At 42.8% G+C, this 27,041-nt stretch overlaps 1 protein-coding gene across 8 annotated transcripts in view; it reads left to right on the top strand.

The window, feature by feature from the left end:
- PTK2 (protein tyrosine kinase 2) overlaps positions 1-22,312 on the top strand; it is a 191,741-nt gene extending 169,429 nt beyond the window's left edge. For 5 of the 8 annotated variants that reach the window (XM_080939760.1, XM_080939758.1, XM_080939757.1 and 2 more), the window contains 6 exons: positions 6,612-6,674; positions 8,967-9,006; positions 9,274-9,374; positions 14,429-14,599; positions 15,942-16,022; positions 21,231-22,312. In XM_080939760.1, the coding sequence (XP_080795886.1) occupies positions 6,612-6,674; positions 8,967-9,006; positions 9,274-9,374; positions 14,429-14,599; positions 15,942-16,022; positions 21,231-21,443 (669 nt within the window). In that variant the 3' untranslated portion in view covers positions 21,444-22,312. Of the gene's footprint in view, positions 1-6,611; positions 6,675-8,966; positions 9,007-9,273; positions 9,381-14,428; positions 14,600-15,941; positions 16,023-21,230 lie in introns of all 8 variants that reach the window. The other 3 variants (XM_080939759.1, XM_080939756.1, XM_080939754.1) reach the window with 1 other exon arrangement.
- The last annotated feature ends 4,729 nt before the right edge of the window (positions 22,313-27,041 follow it).

Genomic DNA, 27,041 nt, shown 5'->3' with positions numbered 1-27,041 from the left:
CCTTCTTGAGTGCTGTGCCTTTCCTCAGTATTGGGGCCTTTGAGAATTGTCCTGCTGTCCTACAGTCCTATGAAAAATGTGGCTAGAAAGACCAGGGTCTGTGCTACTTCCATTAATTCTTGTTTGGTTGGGTTGTTTTTTGTTTGTTTGTTTGTTTGTTTGTTCGGTTTGGTTTGGTTTGGTTTTAGTTTTGTTTTCCATAAATTCTGTCTTAGTCATTTTACCTGGGAAATGCAAACCTGACTCCTCATGCTTTGACTGAGTCATTCATCATTGTCACCTGTATTGATTGGCTTTATATTGACTTGACATGGGCTAGAGTTATTTGGGAAGAGGGACTTTCAGATGAGAAGACTTCTTTTGCCTGTAGACAACGCTGTAGTTCATTTTCTTAATAATGATTGATGCGGGTAGACCCAGCTTACTTGGGGCACATGGTCTTGGGTGGTATAAGAAAGCAGGCTAAGCAGTTCATGGGGAGCAAACAGCACTCCTCCATGGCCTCTGCCTCAGGTCCTGTTTCCACGGTTCCTGTCCTGATTCCCTCAGTTATAGAGCCTAACCCAAGAGTTACAAGCTGAAGTAAACCCTTTCCTCACCCAGCTGATTTTGTCATGGTGTTTTACTATATAAATAGAAATCCTATGATACCACCTTAGTTTTGAATTTTGTGCTAAGAGACAAGATACAGAGAAGACAGGTTCCAATTCTGGTTCTAAAGTCCTTGAAATCTAAGGCAAGAAGCATTTCAATCAACCAGTGATGGTATTGTAAGGCAGTGATTTCACACTGTACTCTCAGACTTCATCAGGGTTTGACTCTAACTTTATTCATTGTGTATAGCTTTCTCTTTTTTGAGAAGGGATGTGTCTGCATTGTCTTGACAATTGAGGCCCGAGCCTCATGCATCCTAGCTAATTGTTTCTAACATTGATCTGTACATTTTAAAGCACACTCCACCAGTTTGAGTGCAAAGGCTGCTCTCTTTGAACTGAAATAAAAACATTGAAAGTTTTTGCTTTCAGGCCGATGGAGCATGCTTTAACAGGTATAGCATTAAGTTGTACTCCCAGGGAAGTTCTGGGGTCAACTCAGGGAACAGCCAACAGTGTATACATGGGAGCCAGAAAGTAGATCACATTGGAGAGGCTCTGTTTTTCAATGTTTTATTGTTGTTGTTATTGTTATATTTATTTGTGGGAAGGGGGCTCCAGTGTGCCCTGGCATGCATTTGGGGTTCAGAGTACAATTTAGAGGAATCATGCCACCAGGGAACGTCCTCAAGTAATCTGGCTTGGATGCAAGTACCTTTACTTGCTGAGCCATTGTCAGCCCTCAGTGTCATAAAGTCAATCAATTTTCATAGCCATCCTGTACAATTAGGACATGTTCTGAATCTTTTCTCCAATTCTTTGGGGCCATGTGTGCCTCAGAATTCATTGTGATTTTTTTTTAACCACTTAGAAAACTAGTGTAGGGTACAATTATATTCTGTAATCCTCCATTAAAATCCCAGAGTCAAGCATTGATATTTCTACATAAAATATAAATTTCATTTACAGAGAAATAAAGATAAAATGTCTTCTATCAGTCATATTTTACTACTGTATCACATGTGAGTAAGACTTATGTCTCCTCACAGATGTGAGAGTAGAGAGAGCAGATGTGGAGCAGTGGGTGTGTCAGCACTGGGCTCCTGTGCTCCAGACCTTCTACACACTCTTTGTGGAGCTGGGGTTTACTGTGTTGAGCTGTCAGGTCCCTTGTTGAATGGATTTGCACTTTACATACCTTTAGAGAAAAAGTATCCTGTACTTTCAGGATCCTCAACTAGTTAAGGCAGATCTAGATGTAAGTGATGCTACAAAATAATAATTTCATAGTAGTAGTTGTGGTTTAGTTCTCCTAATCTAGGTGCTCAATTTGGGAATGAATATAAGAGTACACCAATTGTTGCTTGACCTTTGTCTTTTTTTTTTTTTTAATCCTGAAAGCCTCTCTACCCTACACACACATTTGTTTGCACTTTTAAAAATGAAATTATTTGAATTGCTGATAGGTTTCAGTGCAGGTATGCTATTTTGGCTCCACTAAACAGAGGTTTGCTGCTGATACTAGGTTACCCTGCCAACAAGGTCAAAAGAAAGCAGGAGCTTTACTGCCCCCTGTGTTGCTAGGAAGACATAAGAGTCCAGATGATGTGTGAACTAAGTCTTAAAAGAGAAACTGGAATTTGCAGAGCAAACAGGCACAGGAAATACATTCCAGGCAGTGGGAAGAGCGTGGGTTTTGACGTAGGGTCATGGGACTAGTTTGGCCAGATGTGACCCGAGCTGGTCTCTGGAGGGAGTTGGGGAATTCTCATCTGAAGGCTCAGAAGTGTTCTATAGGCTTACTTTTTCTCTTCTTTCTTTCTTTCTTTTTTTTTTTTTTTTTTTTTGTTTGTTTGTTTTTTGTTTTGAGGTTTATTTATTCTTATGTATGTGAGTACACTGTAGTCATTACAGATGGTTGTGAGCCACCATGTGGTTGCTGGGATTTGAACTCAGGACCTCTAGAAGAGTAGTCAGTGCTCTTAACCACTGAGCCATCTCTTCAACCCCCACTTAGTTTTTCTAGATGCAAAACTGAAGTTTTGTTTTGGTTTAGTTTGTTTTAATGTTTTTTTTTTTCTTTTAAAGTTTGGGTGGGGATGTATCTCAGTGGTAAGGTGCTTGACTAGCATGTATAAAATGCTGGATTTATCCCCCAGTATAGGGAAGGGGGAAAAAATCACACACCTATAATCCTAGTACTTAGCAGGTGAGGCAATGTTGCCATGAGTTCCTGGCCAGCTAGGGGTATAGTGCGAGACCCAATCCCAAATGTTGTACTTTCTTTATTCATTTTCAGTTCTTGTTACACTGTTGGCTTTTCTCCTGAAGATTTGCCTGTTTGTGCTTTTTGTTCTTTGCCTGTTTTTATTTAAAAATATGTTCTCCATGAAACATGATTGTATGTATTAAACATTCTACTGATATGTAGAAGCTTGGAAAGGCTTACCAAGTCCAGTAAAGCATCTTATAGGTTGATTGCCTTCTGCAGACAAATCCTTACAACTGCTAGGCTGGGCTTTTGTACTAGTTCATTCAGAGTTTTGATTGACACTCATAACTGAGTGATGATGTCCTCGTATGGGTGTTTTCGAAGCAGTCTCCTCCCCTCGCCCCCATCTCCCCCCTCCCGACTCCTCTTGGCTGTTTTCTTAGCACATCAAGAGTTGCCAGATCCTGAGCTAGCTCTGTTACCTTTCTCTGTGGTTTTTGTGTCATTTCCGTTTCACAGTTAACCTTGAAAAGCAGAGGTGTACCTTTCTTACTTTCTCCCAGTCAGTAAGATGCTGGGAGATTCACTCTCACCGATGCTCTTGGTTCTGAGTCCTGCTGTCCTCACACTTTGACTGATCATGTCAGGCTCCTCACAGGCCCATCCAGTCTCAGCCCATACTGATGAGTAACTCCGTGCAAAACAGTAAGCTATATGCGGTGAGGAGAAAGACTAATGAAGCAGTGGACAAAAAAGGAAAAGTTAAGTGCTTTTAAAAGAATCTGAAGAGGAGATTCAGCTCCAAAGAACAGTTCAGAGCTCCAGGTGAACCTGTAGGTGAACACTGTCTCATTCTAATCTGGTTTAATTTTAAAAAAATAAAAAAATAAAAAATCACTATGAAATCATTTGCTGATTTCATAGTGCTGACCCCAGTTGCATCCATTTCCATGTAGAGCCCGCAAAGGAGATGGGCAGAGCATACAGGGATACAGGAAGGAGGCAGACAAGCCTGAGGGCTTCCCTCTTGAGCTCCAAGTGAGTGGTAGAGAGAAGCTGTTAGATGAGTGACAAGCTCTACTGGCCTATTTACATTACTATATAATGTTCTCTGAAATGCTGTCACTCTATGTGTTTTCCTTACTAAACTGAAGTTTCCTGGGAACAGAGTCTATTCCATTTCATCCAAACCAGGCCCTATGCTTAGCACAGAAAGTGCAGGGCACTGGAATCAGTAAACAGTGCTTCTCTTGTGCATTCTCTTGTCAGATTGTTTCTATTCCTCCTGTGTCTGGGCACAGATACACTCTGGAGTACCACCACTGACATTTGGGTGTATGCACCTGCCCATCAGCAGAACTGCATGTGAGAGGGGAAAAGTGTCTTGATGTATGAGTAGGAGAGAACTGTCGCTCTACAGAAGCCTCCCATCTGCTTTCATCTGCACGTCTGTAGGCTCATGTACCAGAGCCATGGACATTCTTGGAGCACATTGCATCTTTGTCCAATCCCTGAGTACCTGCAACTGCTGAACCAGAGGCACTAGTAAGAGTTTGTAGTGACTTTTAAAGAGACCATGCTAAAAGATAGTACTGGAGCTGCCCTCTGTTGAATCATCAATGTTTCAGCAGCCTGAATGTAGTATGTTTCTCTCAAAGTATTGTGTCTGCATCAAAGGAAGGTCTTATCAAGTGTGTAGACCATTATAGATCAATACTCTTATGAAATAAAAATCAATAGAAAATGACATTTCTAACATATAAGCCCAAATCTTTTATTTAAATGTTTTTATGTATGCATGTGTATGTGCACTATGTATACATAGGTAACTTTGTAAAGTTGGTTCTCTCCTTCTGTGAAGGAACGTGGCAGGGGTGGGAGAACTCAGGTTCAGGTGTGTCACAAGCAAGCCCTTTCACTGTTGAGCTCTCTCACTAACCCAGGCCACCATATAACCTCTGGCATCCTAAAGGAAATTTCTGTCTAAAGGAAGTTTCTGTGAAAACTGCTGAAGACATCCATCATGTCTGGTAAAATAGGCAGTGTTTGTGGGCTACACTCTTTCCTACTGTTAGCACATAGACTCCGTTACCCGAAAGTTGACCAGTTCTATTCATAGTGCTGTTTGAATTATTTTCCACTGTGTCACAGTAACTGTTCTTGGGAGACTTAGGTCTCCAGAACTCGCACTAGGTTTTGAAGTAACTGCTGTTAGCTGCTACTGTCATCCACTGAGTCATTTACCAATTGCTTGGGTGGTCAGAGGTCTCTTGTCAGATCATGGTCCTGCACAGGGTAATTTTGAGGGCAACAGCCCCTGCCTGAGGTCACATGCCCTCTTGACAGTAAATGTTACTTGTTCTACTGTGTCCTCTCTCTTGTCCCCAGCTCCAGATTGTGGCCTTACTTAGATGGCCTGTGCATGTGAATCACTACTGTAATTGCTAATGGACTCCTTTGCAGAAAGCTAGCAACCAGGGCTGCTAGAGCTGTAGTCTAATGAGAAACCTTGTTTTCCTTCTAAGCACTGCTTAAAAATAGTGGCTAGGCTTCTTATTACTGTATGAGCAGTATTGTACTAAAAAAGGGACTTTTTATAGTTTAAAATGTGGAAGCTCTATCTACATAAAGCCTACTCTGTGTTCTCTCACACAGTGGATCCAGTCAGTCCTGATGAAAGAAAACCAATGAGGGAACTAGGGAATAGTAGCAAAGGGCTGCCTGCCAGAGAATAGCCTACTGTGACCGCCCCTGCCCCTCCTTTATAGGCTTACAGGGAAAAAGGTCTCTGCATTGAAAGCCTTAGGCATTTTCTGGCAGCTCGAACCTTGAGCTGTCTGACTGGCCAAGGCCGCCTTACAAACTGGCCTAAAAAAAAATTCTGTCCAAGTTTCTATGAAACCTTCTGCAGATATCCACGATGTCCCCTTGTGGTGAACTGGGCAGTGGTTTGTGGGCTACACTTTTTCCTACTGTGAGCACATAGACTCTGTTACCTGGAAACTGACCAGATCTGTTCATAATACTGTCCAAAATGTTTTGTTTGGCCAGATTTCGAGCTGTTTGCTGCATCCTCGATCCTGATCCAGTGCCCCACAGGTGGAAGCAGCAAATGAAAACAGTGCACAGACTGCACAGCAGACCCCTCCCAGCCATAAGCCACTCTGACCAGTCCACATGGCTCTGAATTTAAAAAAAAAAAGTAGGGCCTTAGCCAGAAAATTAAGAAGGGGCACACAAAATGGCTCAGTGGATAAAGGCACTTGATAACATGTCTTGACAATCTAAGCTTCGTCCCTGAGATCCCACATGGTTTAAGGAGAGAATCAACTCTCTCAGGCTGTCCTCTGACCTCCTCTCACAGACCATAGTATGTTGGTATGCACATGTACACTCACATATACACACTAAATAAATATGTAATTAAAGTTATTTAATATTTACAAAATAGAAATAGAGATAATTTAAGATCACCTAAAGATTGCCACTGTGGGCTAAGCAGAGGATCACTGGTAGAGCACATGTCTAACATGTTCACGAGCTTCAGGTATAGTACCGACACAAAAAGACACTATGGTGGACTTATCATCACAGATCCAGGACGTAGTTACCACTTGGAAACAGGCAGCACAATGACACTGAGATGATGCTGGGCACAGGCAAGACCAGCTGGAAGCTGGTACTGTAGAGGGGTTGGGACTGCAATGTCTGAGAGTTGGGTATAAAGTGGTGGACTTAGGTCCAAAAATATGTCAGTAACATACACATGTTAATGAAATTATTTTGGCCTTTGTTTTAATCTTCAGAAACCTGATGTGAGGCTCTCTCGAGGCAGCATCGACAGGGAGGACGGGAGTTTTCAGGGTCCGGTAAGCACCTGCCTGCACTGTCCCCAGAGTTGGTCCCAAATTCTGTATTGGAGTCTTCTACATTATACTGAAAGACGTCAAGGCATACTGATGTTCATGATATAGGCTAGAATGGCCTTTCTGTAAAATGCAAGGATGTTATCTAAGGCCTGTCAAGATATGCCATGTTCCAGATTTTCAGAGACGCAGATCACTGTCTTGTTACTGATACAGATTTTTAGCAGTAAAGCTGTCCTCTGTCTACTATAAGGATTAGGGTAACAGCTACACACAGTTGTTAATGGTGGACTTAAACTCCGTCCTGCCTCTAACTCCTGGTCTGTTCACCTTGGCCATGTTTTGGGGACTCCTCTCATACAGGCTACCTGGGTGTTCCCCAGGCAAAGTGTTGGATTTCCTCCATGTGTGCTCCATGTGTCCACTCACTGTCTTTTCACTTTGCTGTCATCCATGTAGGACAAGGATCTCTTTTGTGCCCACAGCAAGAGTAGAACAGGTGCTTAGCAATTGTCCTAACACTTAGTAAGGGGATGGCATGTGAAATAAAAAGCACCATACAAAAGCTAGTTCTTGGAGAGCCAGTCTTCACACCCTGTTTCCTGAGGAGTGATAGAGTGTGCACTGCTTTACATGCAGGAGGTCCTGGGCTAGTTCCCCAGAAACACCAAAAAATTAAAGGGTTTTTCTGGGCTGGAGAGGCGGCCCGGTGGTTAGAAACACTGGCTGCTCTTCCAGAGGTCCTGAGTTCAATACCCAGCGACCACATGGTGGCTCACAACCATCTGTAATGGGATTCGATGCGTGTGTGAAGAAAGCTCTGGTTTATTCATATGTATTCAATAAATAATTTTTTTTTTTAGTTTTTTTTTTCCAGTGTGGTGACACATACCTGTAGTCTCACTTGGACACACACACACTTTAAAACTTTTTAATCCTCACTTAAAAACAAATAAAAGATGCTGAGGCAGGAAGATCAGTTAGGTTTAAGATTTCCTACCCTACCTAAGCAACATAGCAGAATCTATCTGAAAATCAACGGTATTAGTTACTTTTTTGTTGTGTTAAAACACCATGACCAAGGCGATTTATTGAAGAAAATGTTTGTTTAGGACTTATGGTTACAGACTGTTGGAGTCCATCACGATAGGGACAGCATGGTGACAGGTACAGAGACTGCCTCCAATAACACTTCTTTCAACAAGGCCTAAACTTTCCCCAGACAGTACCACCCTCTGGAGCCCAATGTTAAAACATCTGCACCTAGCAGGGAAATGTGCATTCAAACAAGTACACTAACAATTTAAGTCCATCCATGACTTAGGCAGGTGGTTCTGACACTTGACTTAATCCTAGGACTCAGGAAACAGAGGCAGGTATATCTCTTGAGTTCCAGGCTAGCCTTGTCTACAGAGCACGTTTCAGGATACCCAGTACTACACAGAAAAACCCTGACTCCATACCCCCGGCAAAAACGATTCAGGACTGTCTGAATTGAATTTCCTGACTGACCTCTTCAGTGATTCCTCACAACACAGTGCCTATGGGTGCCTCTGGGACATATAGCAACCAGTATGACCAGGTGCTCTCCTATTAAAACTGTTCTGAATATATCCTTACTGTGATCTAAGTGATAACCTAGAGGAGAGGTGGATTCCAAGCAGCCCGCAGGATGAGCACACACTAAAGGCCTGTGAACTTTGAGAACTTGAGACCACTGTGTTCAATCCCAGGGTATCTTAATGTCTTAATTAGGGTTTCTATTTGCAGCAACTAAACACCATAACAAAAAAGCAAGTTGGGAAGGAAAGGGTTCATTTGGCTTACACTTCCATATTGCTGTTCATCATTGAAGGAAGTCAGGACAGAAACTCCAACCTGGACAAGAACCTGGAAGCAGGAGTTAATGCAGAGGCCATTGAGGGGTGCTGCTTGCAGACTTGCTTGCTTTGGCTTGTTCAGCCTGCTCTTTTACAGAATTCGGGATCACTAACCCAAGAAACAGACTGGGCCCGTCCCCATCAATCTAATTGAGAAAACTGTTTACAGGTGGATCTTATGGAGGCATTTCCTCAGTTGAGGTTTCCTCCTTTCAGATAACTCTAGTTTGTTTCTCAAGTTGGCATAAACTAGCAGCATACTCAGATACATTGGTTACTTTCCTAATCACACCCAACTGAGGTTGTCAGGCATCTGGAGACTCCAGCAGAGAACTCAAGATCAAGAATAGGGAAAGGGGAGGTGAACTGTTACATCTGGCAAAGAGCAGTAGACTGAACTTTTCTTCTCTCACAGACTGGAAACCAACACATCTATCAGCCTGTGGGGAAACCGGGTAAGTGAAGAAGTACATTGTGTGTGAGGAAGTACCTGTGATTTGGCAGGGGTAGGATTTAAGTGGAATGCCCTGTTATGTTCACTTGCACACAAGTTTTCCCCTACACACAGTGTGGTGTTCACCACATTAGATCTGTACCTAGAGTACTATAAACTGAACTCACAGAAACACAAACCTCCTTTGTGCTTTGCCAATGCAAGTAGGGGCTAGATGTGCCTGGAAGTCTGCTTACTAATGTATAATGGAATCCTTTTGATTTTCCAGATCCTGCAGCTCCACCAAAGAAACCACCTCGCCCTGGAGCACCTGGCCACCTAAGCAACCTGTCCAGCATCAGCAGCCCTGCAGACAGCTACAATGAGGGTGTCAAGGTGGGCATCTATGCCTGTGCAGTGGTTAGTGGAGTCACTGAGTCCTCAGCTCATGTTGTTCTGGTTAGAGAAAGACTGTAGGAAAACCCAGGATTTAGCATCCTCTGTTCTGAACTTCCTTTGAGTATTGATTGTACTCTTTACTGAATGGACTCTCTAAGCATACTAGACTTCAGGGACTTTATGCCAACATCCCCTAGCCAGATGGGAATCAGTGAGATGCTTTTTGTTTTAAACATGAAGCCAGGATGCCAGGGATACGTGGGGGCTCACTGATATCTACACAAACTTATAAATATGACTTTGAGAAAAGTGTATTTTCCTCAGCTCACAGTTGTGCTTATAAAAGATCTGCTGGAGCCTTCCTCAAACTAAGGGCAGCGTTTGACTCACACATTCCAGCAAGCTTCCTCTTGGAGGGATTTCTCTGTATTCCTCCCTAGGGTTGTATCACTGTCTAGCTCTTCTGTATCTCTTTGTCCTGAGGACAAAAGGAAGTATTCGCCTCTCTTGCTATCCCCACTCCTGTCAGTACTTAAAGCTTGGACCTCTTTATTTCCCATCCAGAGTGACAGGCTATCTCTTCTTGTGTCCTGTTTTTTCAGTCTGTTACACGTTTTTTATTTTAATAGTTCTAGAATATAGGTGGAATTTGTTTCTTAGTTTTTGTTTTGGGGTTTTTGTTTGCTTTGCTTTTTTAGTGAGGGGCTGAGGAGTAGGTCTCATAGTAAGGTGCTTGCCACATAACCATGAAGGCCTGAGTGTGGTCTCAAGAACCCATGTCAAAAAATTAGGTGTGGTAGCACATGCCCAAAATCTCAGCAGTGGGGAAGCGGAAACAGTCAGATCCTTGGGCCTCACTAGCCATCTACACTAACACAAACAGTAAACCTTAGGTTCTAATAAAAGACACTTTCTGAAAGAAACAAGATAGATGGACATGGTGGCACTCACTTTTAATTCTAGTACTCTAAAGTCAGAGGCAGCAGATCTCTGAATATTAGTCTACAAAGTGAGTTCCAAACCAGCCAGAACTATAAAGGAACCCAGCTGTCTCAAAACAAGATGGGTGGCACCTGAGGAGCCACAACTGACATTGACCTCTGACTTCTGTGCATGTGAGTGCAGTCATGCAGATATATAAAATGGTGCATCAGTGATGTAGCACTCAGGAAACAAACAGGAAGACTGAGTTCAAGGCCAGCCTAGGCTCTGTAACATGGCTCTGTCTTTAAAAAAAAAAAAGGCAGGGTATAATGGATGTTGTTTAAAACCTGATGAGTGTGGTTCTTTATTTAGTGCTGTCTCTGCTACTTGTAGTGACAGACTTCCATATTTTTTTTATCCTTCCCTTCAGCCTCCCAAGGTTGGTAGTGGTCACACTTTTTATACTTTATAACCATGGTTCACAGAAGTAGAGCAGTTTACTCATGGTCACTTAGAGCCAGAGGTTGAAGCAGCAGGCCATTGTCAAAGAAGCCTGGACTACACACTGGAAGTGGCCTCTTCGAGAGTGAAGGGAGTGATGTGATACCACCTCAGACCACAGCTTTCCAGTGCAAGGTGGTCTGTGGCTCTGAAGGTTAGCAGCAGGAATTCACTGTGACACAGAGTAGCATACAGTAAGTTATGTTGAGGAAACAGTTGTACTAGGGTACCCTGCCAAGGGGATTGGACCTAAAACACCTACTAGCTCTTGTCAGCTCCACCAAACCAGGTAACTTCTCAGTAACTGTCAGCAACACTGGGTATTCTTGGAGAAAAAAACTGGCAAAGGCACAACTCTTCCTAATATTGTGTCTTTAAATTTGAAAAGAGAAAAGAAAATTTAGAGCAGCGAACTGTTCTCAAAGGCCACAAGAGCAGACCTTTGAACTGTCTTGTGTTATAATGAACAGTTGATCTGAAATCCTGATATTTTCCCTTACTATATAGTTTATGATGAGAGTAACATGAATATATACCCGAGGATACCCTTATTATGTGATACTGCATGAGGAGAAAGCTTGTTAGTGAAGTAGACTTACTTCATCTAGGTAAAGTTCATGTATATGTCTTTTTTCAATCTGGTTAGTACAGGTAGTTAAATCCATCCTAGAAGAACAATATATTTTTTTAATTACTTATTTATTTTATGTATGAGTACACTGCAGTTGTCCTCAGACTCACCAGAAAAGGGCATCAGATCCCATTACAGGTAGTTGGTGAGCCACCATGTGGTTGCTGGGAATTGAACTCAGGACCTCTGGAAGAGCAGCCAGTGCTCTTAACCGCTAAGCCATCTCTCCAGCCCAGTCCTTTATTTATTTTTAACAATATTTTGATGTAAAAATGTTTGCTTTGAGTATATGTAACTCAAGTCATACACCCAAATAACATTTAGCCAGAAATAGTCTCCAGTTTTCTTTGTGGTCTTTACTTTGCTGTTTCCTAGTGCTCACACTAGGCAGGCACTGAGCTCACATGTCTTATTTTTTTTCCCTCTGGGTTTAATGTAGAGGGTGATGTCTTAAGGGGTGGTGGTTTTAACTGCAAGTCCAGGAGTTTCTAAGTAATCAAAACTCTGGACAATAAAAAATCTATAATCGATGTTTCTCCAACTAAGCTCTGACTTACAGTATGCCACTATGAAGGGTCCTAGAGGCATCAAAACAGTGCTTTCCTGTGACTGATTGATCAAAGGGTATCATGCAAAAGAAGAAAAAGCTTTCAGCAGCTTAAGCTAAGTTTCCATTGGCCTACTGGAAGTAAACAGTTATTTCATATCTTGATGTAATGCTCTTCAGATATCCCCTCCAAGAAGCCTACCCACGTTTCCGTGCTAGTACAGTTTAGAATGTGCCTGTGAAGAGACAGATTGTGACCATCTGTGCCCAGGAAATCTGGGTGTTTGCATCTCTAAATTCAAGGCTCTCTGGGACTTATGGTGGCATGGTGGCTTTTGGATAGGTCTATAGGTAGCAGGCTGTTGCATTTCCCATGCCAGTCTATTCATAATAAGATAGCTAAGGTTTGAACTAAGGAGATAAAACACCAAAGCCACCCAATTTACAGAACAAAATGCCAGCCTGATTTACACCAATAATCCAAGTGTTTTGAGATGTTGAAGCAGATAGATCAAGAGTTTTGAGACTATCCTGGGCTACATAATAAATCCCATCTTTAAAAGATTTTAAAACATATACATACAAAACAACAACAATGTGTGAGGAGAGTTAAAAATAAGCTTCTGGGGCTGGAGAGATGGCTCAGTGGTTAAGAGCACTGGCTGCTCTTCCAGAGGTCCTGAGTTCAAATCCCAGTTACCACATGGTATCTCAAAACCATTACAGTAATGATACCTTGATGCCCTTTTCTGGTGTGTCTCTGAAGACAGCTATAGTGTACTTATATATAATAAATAAATAAATCTTTTTAAAAAAAGACAGAAAAACTTCTGAGGTCCTTATGAGGACATAGCCCATAGCTGTGAGTCTATCTTGGACAGTGTGACTAAATGCTGCCTAAGATTCAAGGACTCAAAAGCTGAGAAACCATGCACCGTGACTGAGGGTGGTGTGGTTTCTCACTGTTTTCCTGGAAGTCAGATGGAAGATTACTGATTGCACATGCCCTTCTCCTTGCTCACAAAGAGCCTTGCTCTCTAGACTCTTGCACGACTGCCCGTTGCCACTCACAGGCTTTGCATGCTGTCCTCATTTATCTCATGGGAACGAATGTTGCATGGCAGAGCTCTGGTGATGTGCTGTGCACAGAGCCAATAGCAGGCGCAGGCCCTTCTGACAGCCAGTGAGCAGAGAGCACACAGCAGGCTTGTAGCTAGTGCCCAGGTGATCTGCTCATGTGTTATATGGGAGTTTTCTGCTGCCTTATTAACATTGTTTTTCTTTTTTCCCTTTCTCTGATAAATTCCTTTAACTTTTCCTCACCTTCTGTTCGACAATAGCCGTGGAGGGTAAGCACATCGTATCTGTGTGTCTGTCTGGCTAGCTTTATCACATCCAGTTCTCTGCATGTGACTCTGGACTATCATGTGGATAGCCCTGTGGGAGGGCACACTTGTTTTGTTTGTCACCTCTCATGACTGACAGATACCAAAAAGAGTATTTGTATTTTCCAGAGACTGGTACATAGCCAACTTTGCAGTGAAATTAGACATAACGGTCTGTACCAGTGTGCCTGACTAAGGCATGCAAAAATCTAATGTAGCCCGAGGGCCATTAACAGACCTATAATTTGATAGCTGTTATACAGTTTAATCTTTGTAAAACACACACACACACACACAAACAGACACCTTGAATTTTGAAACATTATTCAGCCTTCCCTAGGAGCCATGTGTCCGGCCCTCTGCACTCAGGATACAATACATCCATGGCATCCCGTGCACAGGTCCTAGGTGCGTGTTTACATCTGAACCTTCATATGCTCATCCTCATTCCTACTTGAGCCAAGTGCTGCCAGCCTTACCCAACTGTCAGCATAGAACTGGCAGGAGGTCACTTCTCTGTCATTTGAACATGAGAAGCTTTACGCAAGCAAATGAAGTCTGCCTAAAGCAGATGCTTGTGAGTCCACGTGTTTCATCATGAAAAGAACACTTTGCTGTAGATGTGTGAAGGCGGCAGAGCTGAGCAGAACTTACAACCAGCAAAGATGGTGAACATTGATGCTAAGTGTGATCACTCAGTGGTGCATTGGTAGCTTTCCCTAAAATTCAGTTATAAATTCTTAGTTATAAATTCTGTGGGTTGTTTCTCTTGTGAATGACTTGGGAGTCTGGGATGTTTAATTGCTTCTTTGAATCTTGAGACTTTAGTGCATATGATTCCTTCTCAATACTTTAACTGAGCTCAAAGTTAGAAGACATCACTGCCTTGTGTGTTGTCCCTTGGATGACTTGCTTTATTGTCATCCTCAAACTGAACTATGTCCTGAACAAACAAGAAACCTTATTGCCTTCTATATATGCTTTGATCTCTTTTAAAGACCCTCTAACTTAATTGTGGTGATACCTCACTCTGTCCTTGAAAGCAGGAATTGACCAGCTTCTGTTTTATCAGCTTCAGCCCCAGGAAATCAGCCCCCCTCCCACTGCCAACCTTGACCGGTCCAATGACAAGGTATATGAAAACGTGACAGGCCTAGTGAAAGCTGTCATTGAGATGTCCAGCAAAATTCAACCAGCTCCTCCAGAAGAGTATGTCCCTATGGTGAAGGTAAAATATGTTCACTCTGTATGGTGGGGATGACCTCTTTTCCCAGAGAAGCCAGACTGATGCTTTGGATGTAAAGGCACCAGATGGTGACAGTGTCACTGAGACGCATCCTAAGGAACTGCCATAGCTCTCACTTAACTCCTGTCAGCAAGCACTAGGCTGGGAATGCCTTGGAGCAGTAGAGTCTTCTAATTACTGTTGCTTTTAAGTTTAGTGGAGTGCATCTTTAATCCTAAGCACTCAGGAAGCAGAGGCAGGCAAACCTCTGAATTTGAGGCCAACCTGATGTACTGAGTGAGCTGCAGAGCAGTCAGGGCTACACAGAGAGGAAGACAAGGGGTGGTTGGGACTGGAGCTCTGCTGGAGGCTTAGCATGGACAAAGCTCTGGGCTCTTTCCCTTGTGTCCTGTAAATAGCATAGCACACACCTGCTGCCCTAACACCTGGAAGGAGAGGCGGGAAACTCATTTCTTGGCAGTATCTCACTATACAGCTTAGTCTAGCAGGGTATGAACTCAACAGGTCTTTCTTAACCACCCAAGTGCCAGGATTGTGGAAGTACCATATGAGCCAGCATATTTGTATGCTCATGCCTGGCTTACTATATGTTAGGGTATACTTCCCCCACTCTCCATCTCTTGCTCTCCGTCCTCCTCTCTCCCAAAAAGTGTTGCATATAACCCAGGCTACCCTTAAACTTTGAGCAGTCCTTCTTATCCTCAGAAGTGTTGAGATTACAGGAAACTGCCACACCCAGGCCTCATGTTTATAATTTTTGGATAGTTTTGAATGGAGTAAAACTCAGTATGCTCCCAAATCAGGCCCACATTGCTTTCAGGCAGGGAGAACCCTCTCATAGGCAAATTGAATACACAAGGGAGAAGGACCGACGTACCCTTTGTCCTTTGTCACAGCTTGTCTGAACTGTGAGGATACCATAATCTGCCTAGAAGCTCAGTAGGACAAAACTGAAAAGGGTTACTTTTTTCATTGCTTATGGGAGCTTCTGATGTGAGCATCTGTCCTTGGGCATGAAAACAAAGGATAGATCTGAATCTTCAGGTACATGAGCCTAGTAACTTGCAACACTGGTCAGTCCGAAAGCACAGACAGATATGTGCTTCTTATGGTGGCTCATACTGGTAATATCAGTATTTGGGAGGGTGAAATTATGGTGAATTTAGGACCAGACTTAGCTGCAGAGTCATACCATGTCTAAAAGAAAAAGAAAATTTCCTTACAACTAGCAGAAAGGAAACAGTATAGTGCATTCCCGAGAGAAAATATCAGTATTGGCCTGACATCTGCATGTGTCCTAATCCTGCTCTGGTTCTTGTCTTAGGAAGTTGGCCTGGCTCTGCGGACCTTACTGGCCACTGTGGATGAGACCATTCCTGTCCTTCCAGCCAGTACTCATCGAGAGGTAGGCCATAGTATTGGGGGAAGGAGGCCATGCTAGAGGACAGCTGTGATGCTGGCCCAGTCAACAAAGTGCCTGAGAAAAACAACTTATATTTCAGAGATTTCAGCCTATGAGCTTGTGGTGGTTTTCATATGCTTGGCCCAGTAAATGGCACTTTTAGGAGGTGTGACCTTGTTGAGGTGTGTGTGTCACTGTGGGTATGGGCTTAGGACCCTCACCCTAGCTGCCTGGAAGTCAGTCTTCCACTAGTAGCCTTCAGATAAAGATGAAGAACTCTCAGCTCTTCCTGTATCATGCCAGCCTAGATGCTTACGTGTTCCTGCCTTGATGATCCTGGACTGAACCTCTGAACCTGTAAGCCAGCCCCAATTAAATGTCCTTTATAAGACTTGTCTTGGTCATGGTGTCTGTGCACAGCAGTAAAACCCTAACTAACACAGAACTCCTGACTCCATTGTTTCTGTACTGTAGAGAGGCGGGATGGCATGACGGAACAACATACAGTAGTCTGGAAGGATAGGGAGAGGGAAAATTTTGGGACAACACACACCCTTTAGAAGAAGCTCTTTGAGTAATCCCCTTCTTCCCACCAGGCCCCACTTCTTCTTACCTCATAAGTCTCAGCATTTTCAGGTGGTAGTAGTATTTTCTGGAAAAGAAATATAAAAGTTCTCTCAAATTAATGTGCCTCAAGTTGCTTTAAGGACCCAAAATTCACCAAGATACCACCCCACATGTAGCCCAGACTGATTACACTTATTTCTCATATTCCTGCTCCTCTGTCCAGACTGCTGGATTACTGGCAGCTGGTACCATGCCCATCATTGGCCACCTTTTAGTGGTTTTGTCTCATTTGTATGACTTCTAAATAAAAGGAACCACAACCCTCCTCCACCTGTTCATTTCCTTTTTCTACAGTAGCATTTTCTGTTCTTTTTTTTTTTTTTTTTAAGATTTATTTATTTGTTATATGTAAGTACACTGTAGCTGTCTTCAGACACACCAGAAGAGGGCATCATATCCGATTACAGATGGTTGTGAGCCACCATGTGGTTACGGAGATTTGAACTCAGGACCTCCTGAAGAGCAGTAGTCAGTGTGCTTTTAACCACTGAGCCATCTCTCCAGCCCAACATTCTCTGTTCTTTAACCTATCCTGCCTGAAGGTTTCATTTGGTTGGGTTTTTCTATAATTAAAAAATTTAGTTTACGTTGTATGGTGTTTTGCCTGCATGTGTGCAGCACCCTAGAAAGATAGAAGAGAGTGTTGGATTCCCTAGAACAGTAGCTAGAGATGCTGTGAGCTGCTAAGTAGATGCTGGAACCGAGCGCCCACATGTGGAAGAGCCCCCAGTGCTGTTAACTGCTGAGCCATCTTTCCAGCTCCTTGCTCTATATTCTGAAAGGAATTTCAGACTTACGAAAAATTGCAAAAATAATAATGAAAACTTTTTTGAACATTCTTTGTTTGAAGTAAAGTGTCACATGTCAGTCACCACCTCACCACATCTGCATTCAGTAGGAGTACCCTACTGTCCACTCATGTGTGCCCTCTTAACCATGAACACCTGTGGGTTTTTTCTGATAACAAAGATGGCCTTCTTCATACCCACCTGCTGTGGTATCCATATGCTTGGCCCAGGAAGTGGCACTATTAGAAGGTGTGACCCTGGTGGAGTAGGTGTGGCCTTGTTGGAGTAGGTGTGTCACTGTGAGTGTGAGATTTTAAGACCCTCACCCTAACTGCTTGGAAACCAGTCTTCTGCTAGCAACCTTTAGATGAAGATGTAGGACTCTTAGCTTTTCCTGGACCATGCCTACCTGAATGCTGCCATTGCTCCCACCTTGATGTTGATAATAGGCTGAACCCAATTAAATGTTGTCCTAATAAAAGTTGCCTTGGTCATGGTGCTTGTTCATAGCAGTAAAACCCTAAGACACCATCCTACAGCAGTAACCTCTGATTGCTGTAAGCCTTTTCCTTGTTGAATGTTCTCAGGACTGTAGTGTAGGGATGGCTTGGGTTTTTTGTTTGAATGGTGCTGCCAATCCATCTTTCTGTGACCTCTGCTCATCTGAAAGTTGTCTGTCTGCTTTCCTGTTAGGGCATTGACCTGGAATATAGAAAGCCTTATTCTTTTTCTTTCTTTGCCTCATTTTTTTTCTTTATATATGCATTTGTGTGTGTGTATTTGTATACCTAATTACATAAATACAATCTGCTCAGTTAATATAATGTTACTTATATTTATGTTTTCAGGGCTGACCAGTTGGAATTAAATAGTCAATCAATATGCCCTTTCCTGGGGAAGACATTTCTCCTGCTTTCAACATTCCTTGGTTTCCTGTAGTACTTTGTGTAGGGCTGAGGCCTCAAGAGCTTTCACCCATTCACACTATCCTTGTTCAGCTCATGTTTAGGGAACCTGGAATTAGCTGTGGAGCTGTCTCCTAGGAATGTCAGGAGCTCTGTACCTACGGTCTCACTATTATAGGAGAGTTTTTTGAAGCAGGTCTTCACTGTGTGGTCTAGGCTGGCCTGGAATTTGAACTTGAAATCCTCTTCCCTGGCCTCCCCATAGCCAGGATTATAGTATGCACTGCTGCACTCAGCTGCTGTCGGCATTTTTGAGTAACCCAGGCTGAAGGATTTTATAAACGTCCTGATAGGTGATACCCGATAGCTCCAACCAGCAGCATTACATATGCAGTGTTGAGTCCTATTGGAGGTACTCTGTGGGGCTAGAGGAATTGCTCAGACAAAGCTACAGTTGGAAAATGCTACTGATTCATTTCTACTGTGAGACATTAAAAGATCCTTTCTTTGATTCTGCTTCCCTTCTCCTGCCCCCTCTCCCACCTGCCAGGCATCCTGCTCAGCCCCATTCTCCGCAGTTACTTGCTCTAGAAATATCAGGGACCAACCAGATAGAGTTTTCCTCATTCACTTCTGCCTAAACCCCTCGACTCTTCCTCTGCTGTTCTTGAGCATGGTCAACTCCATGGTGCCATTTTATGTTTTCTTAAGAATGTCTACCTTGGGCTGGAGAGATGGCTCAGTGGTTAAGAGCACTGGCTGCTCTTTCAGAGGTCCTGAGTTCAAATCCCAGCAACCACATGGTGGTTCACAACTATCTGTAATGAGATCTGATGCCCTCTTCCAGTGTGTCTGAAGACAGCTACAATGTGTACACACACACACACACACACACACACATATTAATCTTTTAAAAAAAAAAGTCTATCTTGCCAGGTGGTGGTATTGCACATCTTTAATTGCAGCATTTGGGGAGGCAGACAGAAGCCAGCAGATGTTTGAGTTTGAAGCCAGCCTGGTCTACAGAATGAGTTCCAGGATAGCCAGGACTACAGAAGTCTGGTTTTTTTTGTTTTTTTTTTTTTTTTTTTTTTATGTCTTCCTCCCTGAAAGTTAACCCTGCATACATAGCTGAGTATTTTGGTGCTTTCAAGATTGTGCTTTTTGGGAGCACTGCCCAGATTCTGATTGCCAGTACCAAGTGGGTGCTGCTGCAGTAGTATTAGTGTGCTCTCCCCTCTTTTGTTCCCCAGGCAATGGCATCACCAACACTCATGTCCCATCTTGTCATAGAAAACCACTCAGAGCCAAAGAAGAGGGTAGAGTAGGCAACCCCATATTTGGTTTTGAGTTACTTAGCACAGACATGCACAGACAATTCCTAAAACTTTAGGTTGTCTCATTCCCAAAGCCTATCGCCGCCTCTGAATGCTATCCATGTCCCCATTCTTCCATTCAACCAACACTATGCTATTAGAGCCATTGGTCTAGAACAGTTCTCTATATTATGGCCTTCTCCGTCCCCAACTGTACATAACTTGAGCAAAATGAAGGTCAGCTTTGCATGGCCCTTGTAGTTGAAGCTGATCTACTTATACAATCTAGTCTAAATCCAGCTGTCCTCTGTGAGGTCTTTCTGAGGCAGAGGACTGCCTCTTTGTATGCTGCATATTGTGGCCTTTATATCAATTACAGGAGCTTCCTGAAGATCAGGTCTAATTCCCTCCTGAGTCCACAGCACTAAATGGTCAGTGCCCTGGGATCATTAAAAGAGATGTCACCATTCATTGAATAATCAGGAAGAGCTTTGTCCAGTGGTGCATGGCTTCAATTAAAGTACTCCAGAGGCAGACGCAGGTGAATCTCTGTGAGGCCAGCCTAGACTGTGTAGAGAATTACAGGATTACATAAAGAAATCTTGCCCCTCCACCCCCCCCCCCAAAAAAGTAGTAGGAAGAGCTGTGAGCTTTGCAAGGCAGCATGTGCTCCACAGCTCAGCCCACCCCAACAGAGTGGCTTGAGGGTGACCCTGATACTGGCAATCGAGAGCAATAGCTATTGGAAGCCAATCATTAGAATACTAAGACAAAATTCAGAAAGTGCTGGAGAGATAGCTCAATGGTTTAGTCCACTGGCTGCTCTTGCAGAGGACCTGCATTCAGTTCCTAGAACCAGTGTGCCAAATCACAACCAAATGGAACTAAGCTCTGTGAGGTCTGGCCTCCTTAGTCACCTTTACCCATGTGACATGCACACACATACTTGCAGAAATTAAAGAAAAACCAAGAAAAGACCTGGAAAGTCAGCATGGTAAGAAAGAATGACCTTGGTCCTTATCCTGTGTGGTCCACTTCAGGTTACTTGGTATTACAGTTGTTCGTGTTAGAGTGTACATGCTTGGACTTGATCACCTCAGGTTCTTTCTGTCACATTCTGTGTCTATAAAATGAGGTAAATTCTCAGGCACACACTGAGGTTAGAGTCCACACAGCAAGTATGGTGTGCAGAAGAAGTAGTCATGGAGGCATGAAGGCTAGAAATGAAAAGGCTGCTAGCCACATGCATGCACACAAGACAGTTGCTGAATTTCTAAAGTGGACAGACAGATTGCATACCTATTGAAATCTGCCCCTTTTTCCCCCTCACTGTGTAATTCTGACTGGATGCTTTTGGAGTGTTGGGATTAAAGGCATTGTCCACCATGCCTAGCTTATCCTGTTACTTCTAAGGAAAGTTTATTTGAGGGAAATAATGTTTTTTTGTTTTTTGTTTTTTGGTTTTTTTTTTTTTTTTTTTGTTTTTTTTTTTTTTTTTTAAATCTTGGAGGCCTAAAGGCAGACTCAGGACCAGTCCCTGGGAGCCATTCTTCTGACCCTCTCTTGTCTTTCCAGATCGAGATGGCACAGAAGCTGCTCAACTCCGACTTGGGTGAGCTCATCAGCAAGATGAAGCTGGCGCAGCAGTATGTCATGACCAGCCTGCAGCAAGAGTACAAGAAGCAGATGCTGACAGCTGCTCATGCCCTGGCCGTGGATGCCAAGAATCTACTTGATGTTATTGATCAAGCGAGACTGAAAATGCTGGGGCAGACACGGCCACACTGAGCCACTGGCCATTGAACATGGCTTTTTGCCCTTTGGGAGATCTTCTCTAGCATTCCACCAGCAGCGAGGAAGTAACCTTGTCCTCTGTCGCCCGCACTCACAGCTCCAACTGATGACAGCTGGCTGAAAGTCTCTTGTATAAGTTTAACCACTTATACATGGTTTTGATTTTGTTATTTTTCTAAATAGTGTTCAGAAAACTCTGGATCCAAAATGTGGCATTTTTTTGAGAATGAAGATTGTACATTAAGAAGCTTTTAAAATACACGTGGTGTTTAAATTGGGATGTGTGCTCCTAGAAGTGGTAATTCATACTGACCATGACTTCGAGTTGGAAGAGAAGTGTCTGTGGAGGGCGGGCTCCCTGAGACCTTGGAGACTGGCTATCCTTCCTGCCAGAATTCCTGTCCAGACTGTTGCAATATGCTAATCTCATTTATAGAGAAAGTGCATAAAAATCTATATTTTGAAGAATGAGTGATTTCAAAAGAAAACTTCTGCCCTCCTTGTCTCCACTTTCTTTCCTGTGGATACTGAAGCATTGGGTTGCGAACTCTGTAGAACTGACAAAAACTTGTCTTTCCTCATCAGAACTCTGTACCAGTTTTGTACCAGAGCATTCCCAACTGCATCAAGAAGTTCCAGGACCATCCCTGTCCTTCATTTTTATATAATTTATAAGAATGATTAAAGCCATGTTGACTCTTAACAGCCACTGGAGCTAACTGATCTTCATTGTGTCTGTCTTCCCAGGAAGGACCCTACAGGATAAGCAGGGATGTGCTTTTCTTTAGATGTCCAGTTGTTACACCGGGTGTTCTATTAGGTGGTTTTGAGAGCATACCTTCCCTTTAGTTTGTTGGGGGATATAAATTATTCTCAGGAAGAATATAATAAACTGTACAGTTACTCTGACCTATTAAAAAGGTGGCGCCGGGAAAGGTTGCATTGCAGTTGCCTTTTTTTTTTATGGGGGAGGGAGACTATTTTCTTTCAAATCATTTAAAATTGTTCAGGGGATCTGTGAGAAATGGTCACTTACAGGGGCTCTCATGAATCACTAGTCTCTTCCTTTTTTCTTTTGTACAAGTAGAGGACCACCAGAGATAATAATTTTGCCTAACCTGCTTTCCATTCTGTCAGGGCCTTAGATGTTCCTTATTTGGTTTTGGTTTTTTGTGTTTGTTTGTTTGTTTGTTTGTTTTTAAGCAGATTGTTTTTTGTTGGGAGAGGGTTTGGTTTTGTTTTGGTTTTTTTTTTTTTTCTGAGATATTGTCTCACTATATAGCTCTGGCTGTCCTAGAACTTACTATGTAGATCATGCTGGCCTTAAACTCAGAGAGATTTACCTGCCTCTGCCTCCCAAATGCTGGATTCAAGATGCACAGCACTATACCTGGCTTAGTTTGGGTTTTAGAACTTTGTGTGTGTGTGTGTGTGTGTGTGTGTGTGTGTGTGTGTGTGTGAGAGAGAGAGAGAGAGAGAGAGAGAGAGAGAGAGAGAGAGAGAGATGTTTATACAGAATCAACTTTTAGAACTCAGTTCTCTCCCTCTACCATGGTTTCCAAGGATTAAACTCTGGTCAGACTATACCAGTTGCTTTTACCTGCTGAACTGATTCACCAGCTCCAGTTTGATCTTTTGAGACAAGGTTTCACTTTGTACTAGCCTGGAACTCATGGCAGTTCTCATGCCTAGGTCTCTCCGGTGTATAAGTAATAGGCATGAGTCATTATGTCTTGCTTTTATTCTGTCTCAATTTTAAAAATGCAGGCAGAACCCCTAGCACTCAGAAAGCAGAAGCAAGCAGATCACTGAGTTCAAGACCATTCTAGTCTACATAGCAAGTTCTAGGCCAGCTAACACTAAATAATTGGACCTTGTCTAGAATAAAAGGAAAAAGAAAAAACACCACCACCAAAAAACAACTTGGCTAGTGAAGTCATAGATCTTGAGGAGAACTTAAAACTGCCACTTTATTAAATGAATATAATCTCTCTCTCTCTCTCTCTCTCTCTCTCTCTCTCTCTATATATATATATATATATATATATATATATATATATATATATATATATAGTCTAAGCATTAAACAGACTAGTCCTTATTCTTCATCAAGGAAATTTATGCAACAGACAGAGACCACCACAAAAATAAAAGCACAACTGAGCAGAGTGTATGTGGGGGGAGGAGGGGAGGTAATCCCAATCCCAGCAGATAAATATAATACAAATCTTGCATGAAAGGCTCAGACTCAGAGATCACTACAGAAGAGAGTGCAGAAAGACTGAGCCAGAGCAGGGATTTCTTATAGGATTTTGTCTCCTAGGAAACTCATGAAGTCTCACTAACATGGCTACCTGAACAAGGAAGATATCTATACCAACAAGCAAAGACCACAAGGCCTCAACTCTACACAAAGAATTACAGGTAACCAAAGAATGCTGAGAGCAGGAAAATTAGTCTTCCCCAGGGAAGAGCACACAAATCGGTTATCTAATAACAAATGGTCAGCCCTGAAAATATTCATGCAAGTTAACTTAAAAACTGAATAAGTTGTACTTGTATATTTAGGTATTGACAGACAGACACACACACAACCATTAAAAAAAAGCCATAAATTTGAGGAAGAATTCCCTGTGGGTGTCTTTACTATGTGATAATAGTTTATCCAGACTCTAGGAAGCTGCACATGGGTCACTTTTTAAGGGAATTGCTAGCTTTTGTCTCTCAGGCTCTTCCTGATCTGAGCCACAAAGCCAAACCAAACAGAACTGGGACTCTGGGAAAAGAAGGCTAGTGACACAGCCCCAGGGAGTGTGGAGCAAATGCTCAGGTAAACATGTAACTCCCAAGAGCAAACTCTCGCTCCTTTTTGGACATATGACATTTAGGACCAAGGACTGTCAGTCTTTTGAGCTGTTACTTCTGTAGAATCCATTCTTCAACTTTAAGACAGCCATTGTGAGCTAGGGGTGAGGCCTCATAGGAATGTTTATAAAGCATGCACAAAAGAGGGTGTTTTTCACTCCATTCTGCAGAGGCTAGACTCTGCCATGACCTTCAATGCTCCAGATTCTGCCAGCTGTGCCAAGGAGACAAAGTTGAGCTGAGCTCTTGGGCTGCAGCAGGTGAAGGTTCACCATATTTGGCACCTTTGCCTCGTTCCAACTCCCAATGCCCACTTGCTTTTATTCTAACACAGTCACAGGTGAGTCTCAAGCCATATACCCTGAAGATAAAAACACCTTGGCTATGAGAACCAAGCAGGTTCTACTGGAGGCAGGTGCTGCAACAGTCACTGGCCGGAGAACAGATGTGCAGCATGGAGCTGGCAATGCCATGCAGAAGCCACTCACTAGATTCTGAGCAAGATGGACAGGTGGAAAGTGCATCTGATTCTCAAGTCTTCAAATGACTCTGCTTGATCCTTCCTGCACACCAGTAGCTACCTATGAAGGCCAACCATATGCCTCGTGATCCAGTCAAGAGAAACGAAGGCTCTCATTGGCAACCTCAGAGCTTTCCAATTTATATTGTGGACTTCACTGCCTTCCTGGATGCTGGCTGTATCGTTTTGTTTGCTGACTTGTTCCATGGGTCTCCTATGCAATGAGGGTTTTTCCTTCTTTTTCTTAGCCGCCTTTAGCACTTTTTAGCCTCCTGAGCGGTGAAGTTTACAGGTGTGAGCCACCACACCTAACTACAATGCATTCCTCTTCCTCCTCCTCCTCCTCTTCCTCTTCTTTCTTTGATACAACATAATAAAATAAAACAAAAAACGATCACATCTGAGTTGTATAAGACAAAGCAACAACCTAGGAGAAGACACAAGAATCAGAGACCCATTTGTTTGCACACTCAGGAATACCATAAAAAACATTAATCTGGAAGCCATATTGACTAAGAGGACCTGGCACAGACACGTACAGGACCTGTACGTGCTACCTTAGTCTCTCTGAGTTCATATAAGCTTCGCTTGTGTTGATAGGCCTTGTTTCCTTGGTATCTTCCATTCCCTCTGACTCTTATAATCACCTCCTTTCCATTGGGTTTCCTGAGCCCTGAGGGGAAGTATTTGAAGGAAAACTCGGCTTTAAAATGGATGCTTCTAAGTTTTCTCACTTCACACTGTCTGTGGGTCTCCATTTTTGTTCCCATTTGCTGCAGGAGAAAGGCATTTGTGTCTTGAGTATAGCAAAGTGTCACTATGAGTCCTTTATTGCTTTATGTTTCAGTTTTTGTTTTAGAAGAGTAGTATTTGGTTTATCCTAGGTCTCTGAGCTATCTAGTCACAGGTTCTTGGCTACCCAAGCAGTGTTGAGTGTGGTCCATCTTAAGTGGGCCTTAAGTTACAAGCTTTGTGCCACCGTTGCCCTAGCATGTCTTGTAGGCAAGACACCATTGTTGATCAAAGGCTTTGTGGCTGATTTGATGATTAGGTTTTTCTTTTGGTGGTATACAGAGTACCACAAACACTAGAACATGGAGTGAAGGCTCTATGTGGGCACCAGCATGACTTCTCCATGTTCAATGAGCTGTGTCGGTGTCGTCAGCACCTTGCTGTCAGTTTATGGAAAGCAACTCATAGTCTTAGCAAAAACCTGGATTGTTTGGGAATTCCCATGGTACCCCTTTGGCCAACAACCCAATTAGATGTAAGCCTGTCCTAGTACTGGAAGTTTCATTTGGTGGCCAGTTGGGGCTTTGTCTCCTCCACTATTTGGCAATTTCATTTAGATCACTTTCATATATGTATGTGTTTTAGGACACTTATACTGCTCTTCAAATGGCCCTTAATTTGCATAATTTTCCTACCTGTGTTCTCTCATTTCCATCTCTTCTCCTGTTAACCACTCGATCCTTCCATTCCAGCCTCCCCATCCATCCATTCATCCATCCATCCATCCATCCAGCCATCCAGCCATCCAACCATCCATCCATTCATCCATCCATCCATCCATCATCCAGCTATCCAGCCAGCCATCCAGCCATCCAGCCATCCAGCCATCCTTCCTTCCATCCATAACTACCTATTGTACTTCTCTTTCCTAATGAGATCTATTTGTCCCCCTAATTCCTTACTCTATATCTAACTTCTATGATTCTATAAATTGTAGCTTGTTTGTTTAATTTCTTTTCTGCATCTGTGAGATGATCACGTGGTTTTTATCTTTTTGTTTGTTTATATGGTGAATTACAGTTATCTCTTTACATATGTTGAGCAATTCCTGTATGTCTTGGATGAGGCCTACTTAATCATGTTGGATGATCCTTTTGATGTGTTCTTAGATTTGGTTTGCAAGTATTTTTGCATTTATGTTCATAAGGGAAATTGGTCTGTAATTATCTTTCTTTGTTGGATCTTTATGTGATTTGAATATCAGGAGAACTGTGGCCTGGTAAAATGAACTGCAGTATTCTGTTTCTATTTTGTGGAATAATTTGAGGAATATTAGCACTAATTATTCTTTGAAAGTCTGGTAAAGTTCTGTGCTCAAATCATCTTGTCCTGGGCTTTTTGGGGGAGGCGGTGTTGGGAAACTTAATGACTGCTTCTATTTTACTAGGGGTTAAAGGTCTGCTTAAATTGCTTAT

Source organism: Micromys minutus (assembly GCF_963924665.1).
Source record: "Micromys minutus genome assembly, chromosome: 27".
Lineage (NCBI taxonomy): Eukaryota > Metazoa > Chordata > Mammalia > Rodentia > Muridae > Micromys > Micromys minutus.
This window is presented reverse-complemented; position numbering and strand designations above follow the sequence as displayed.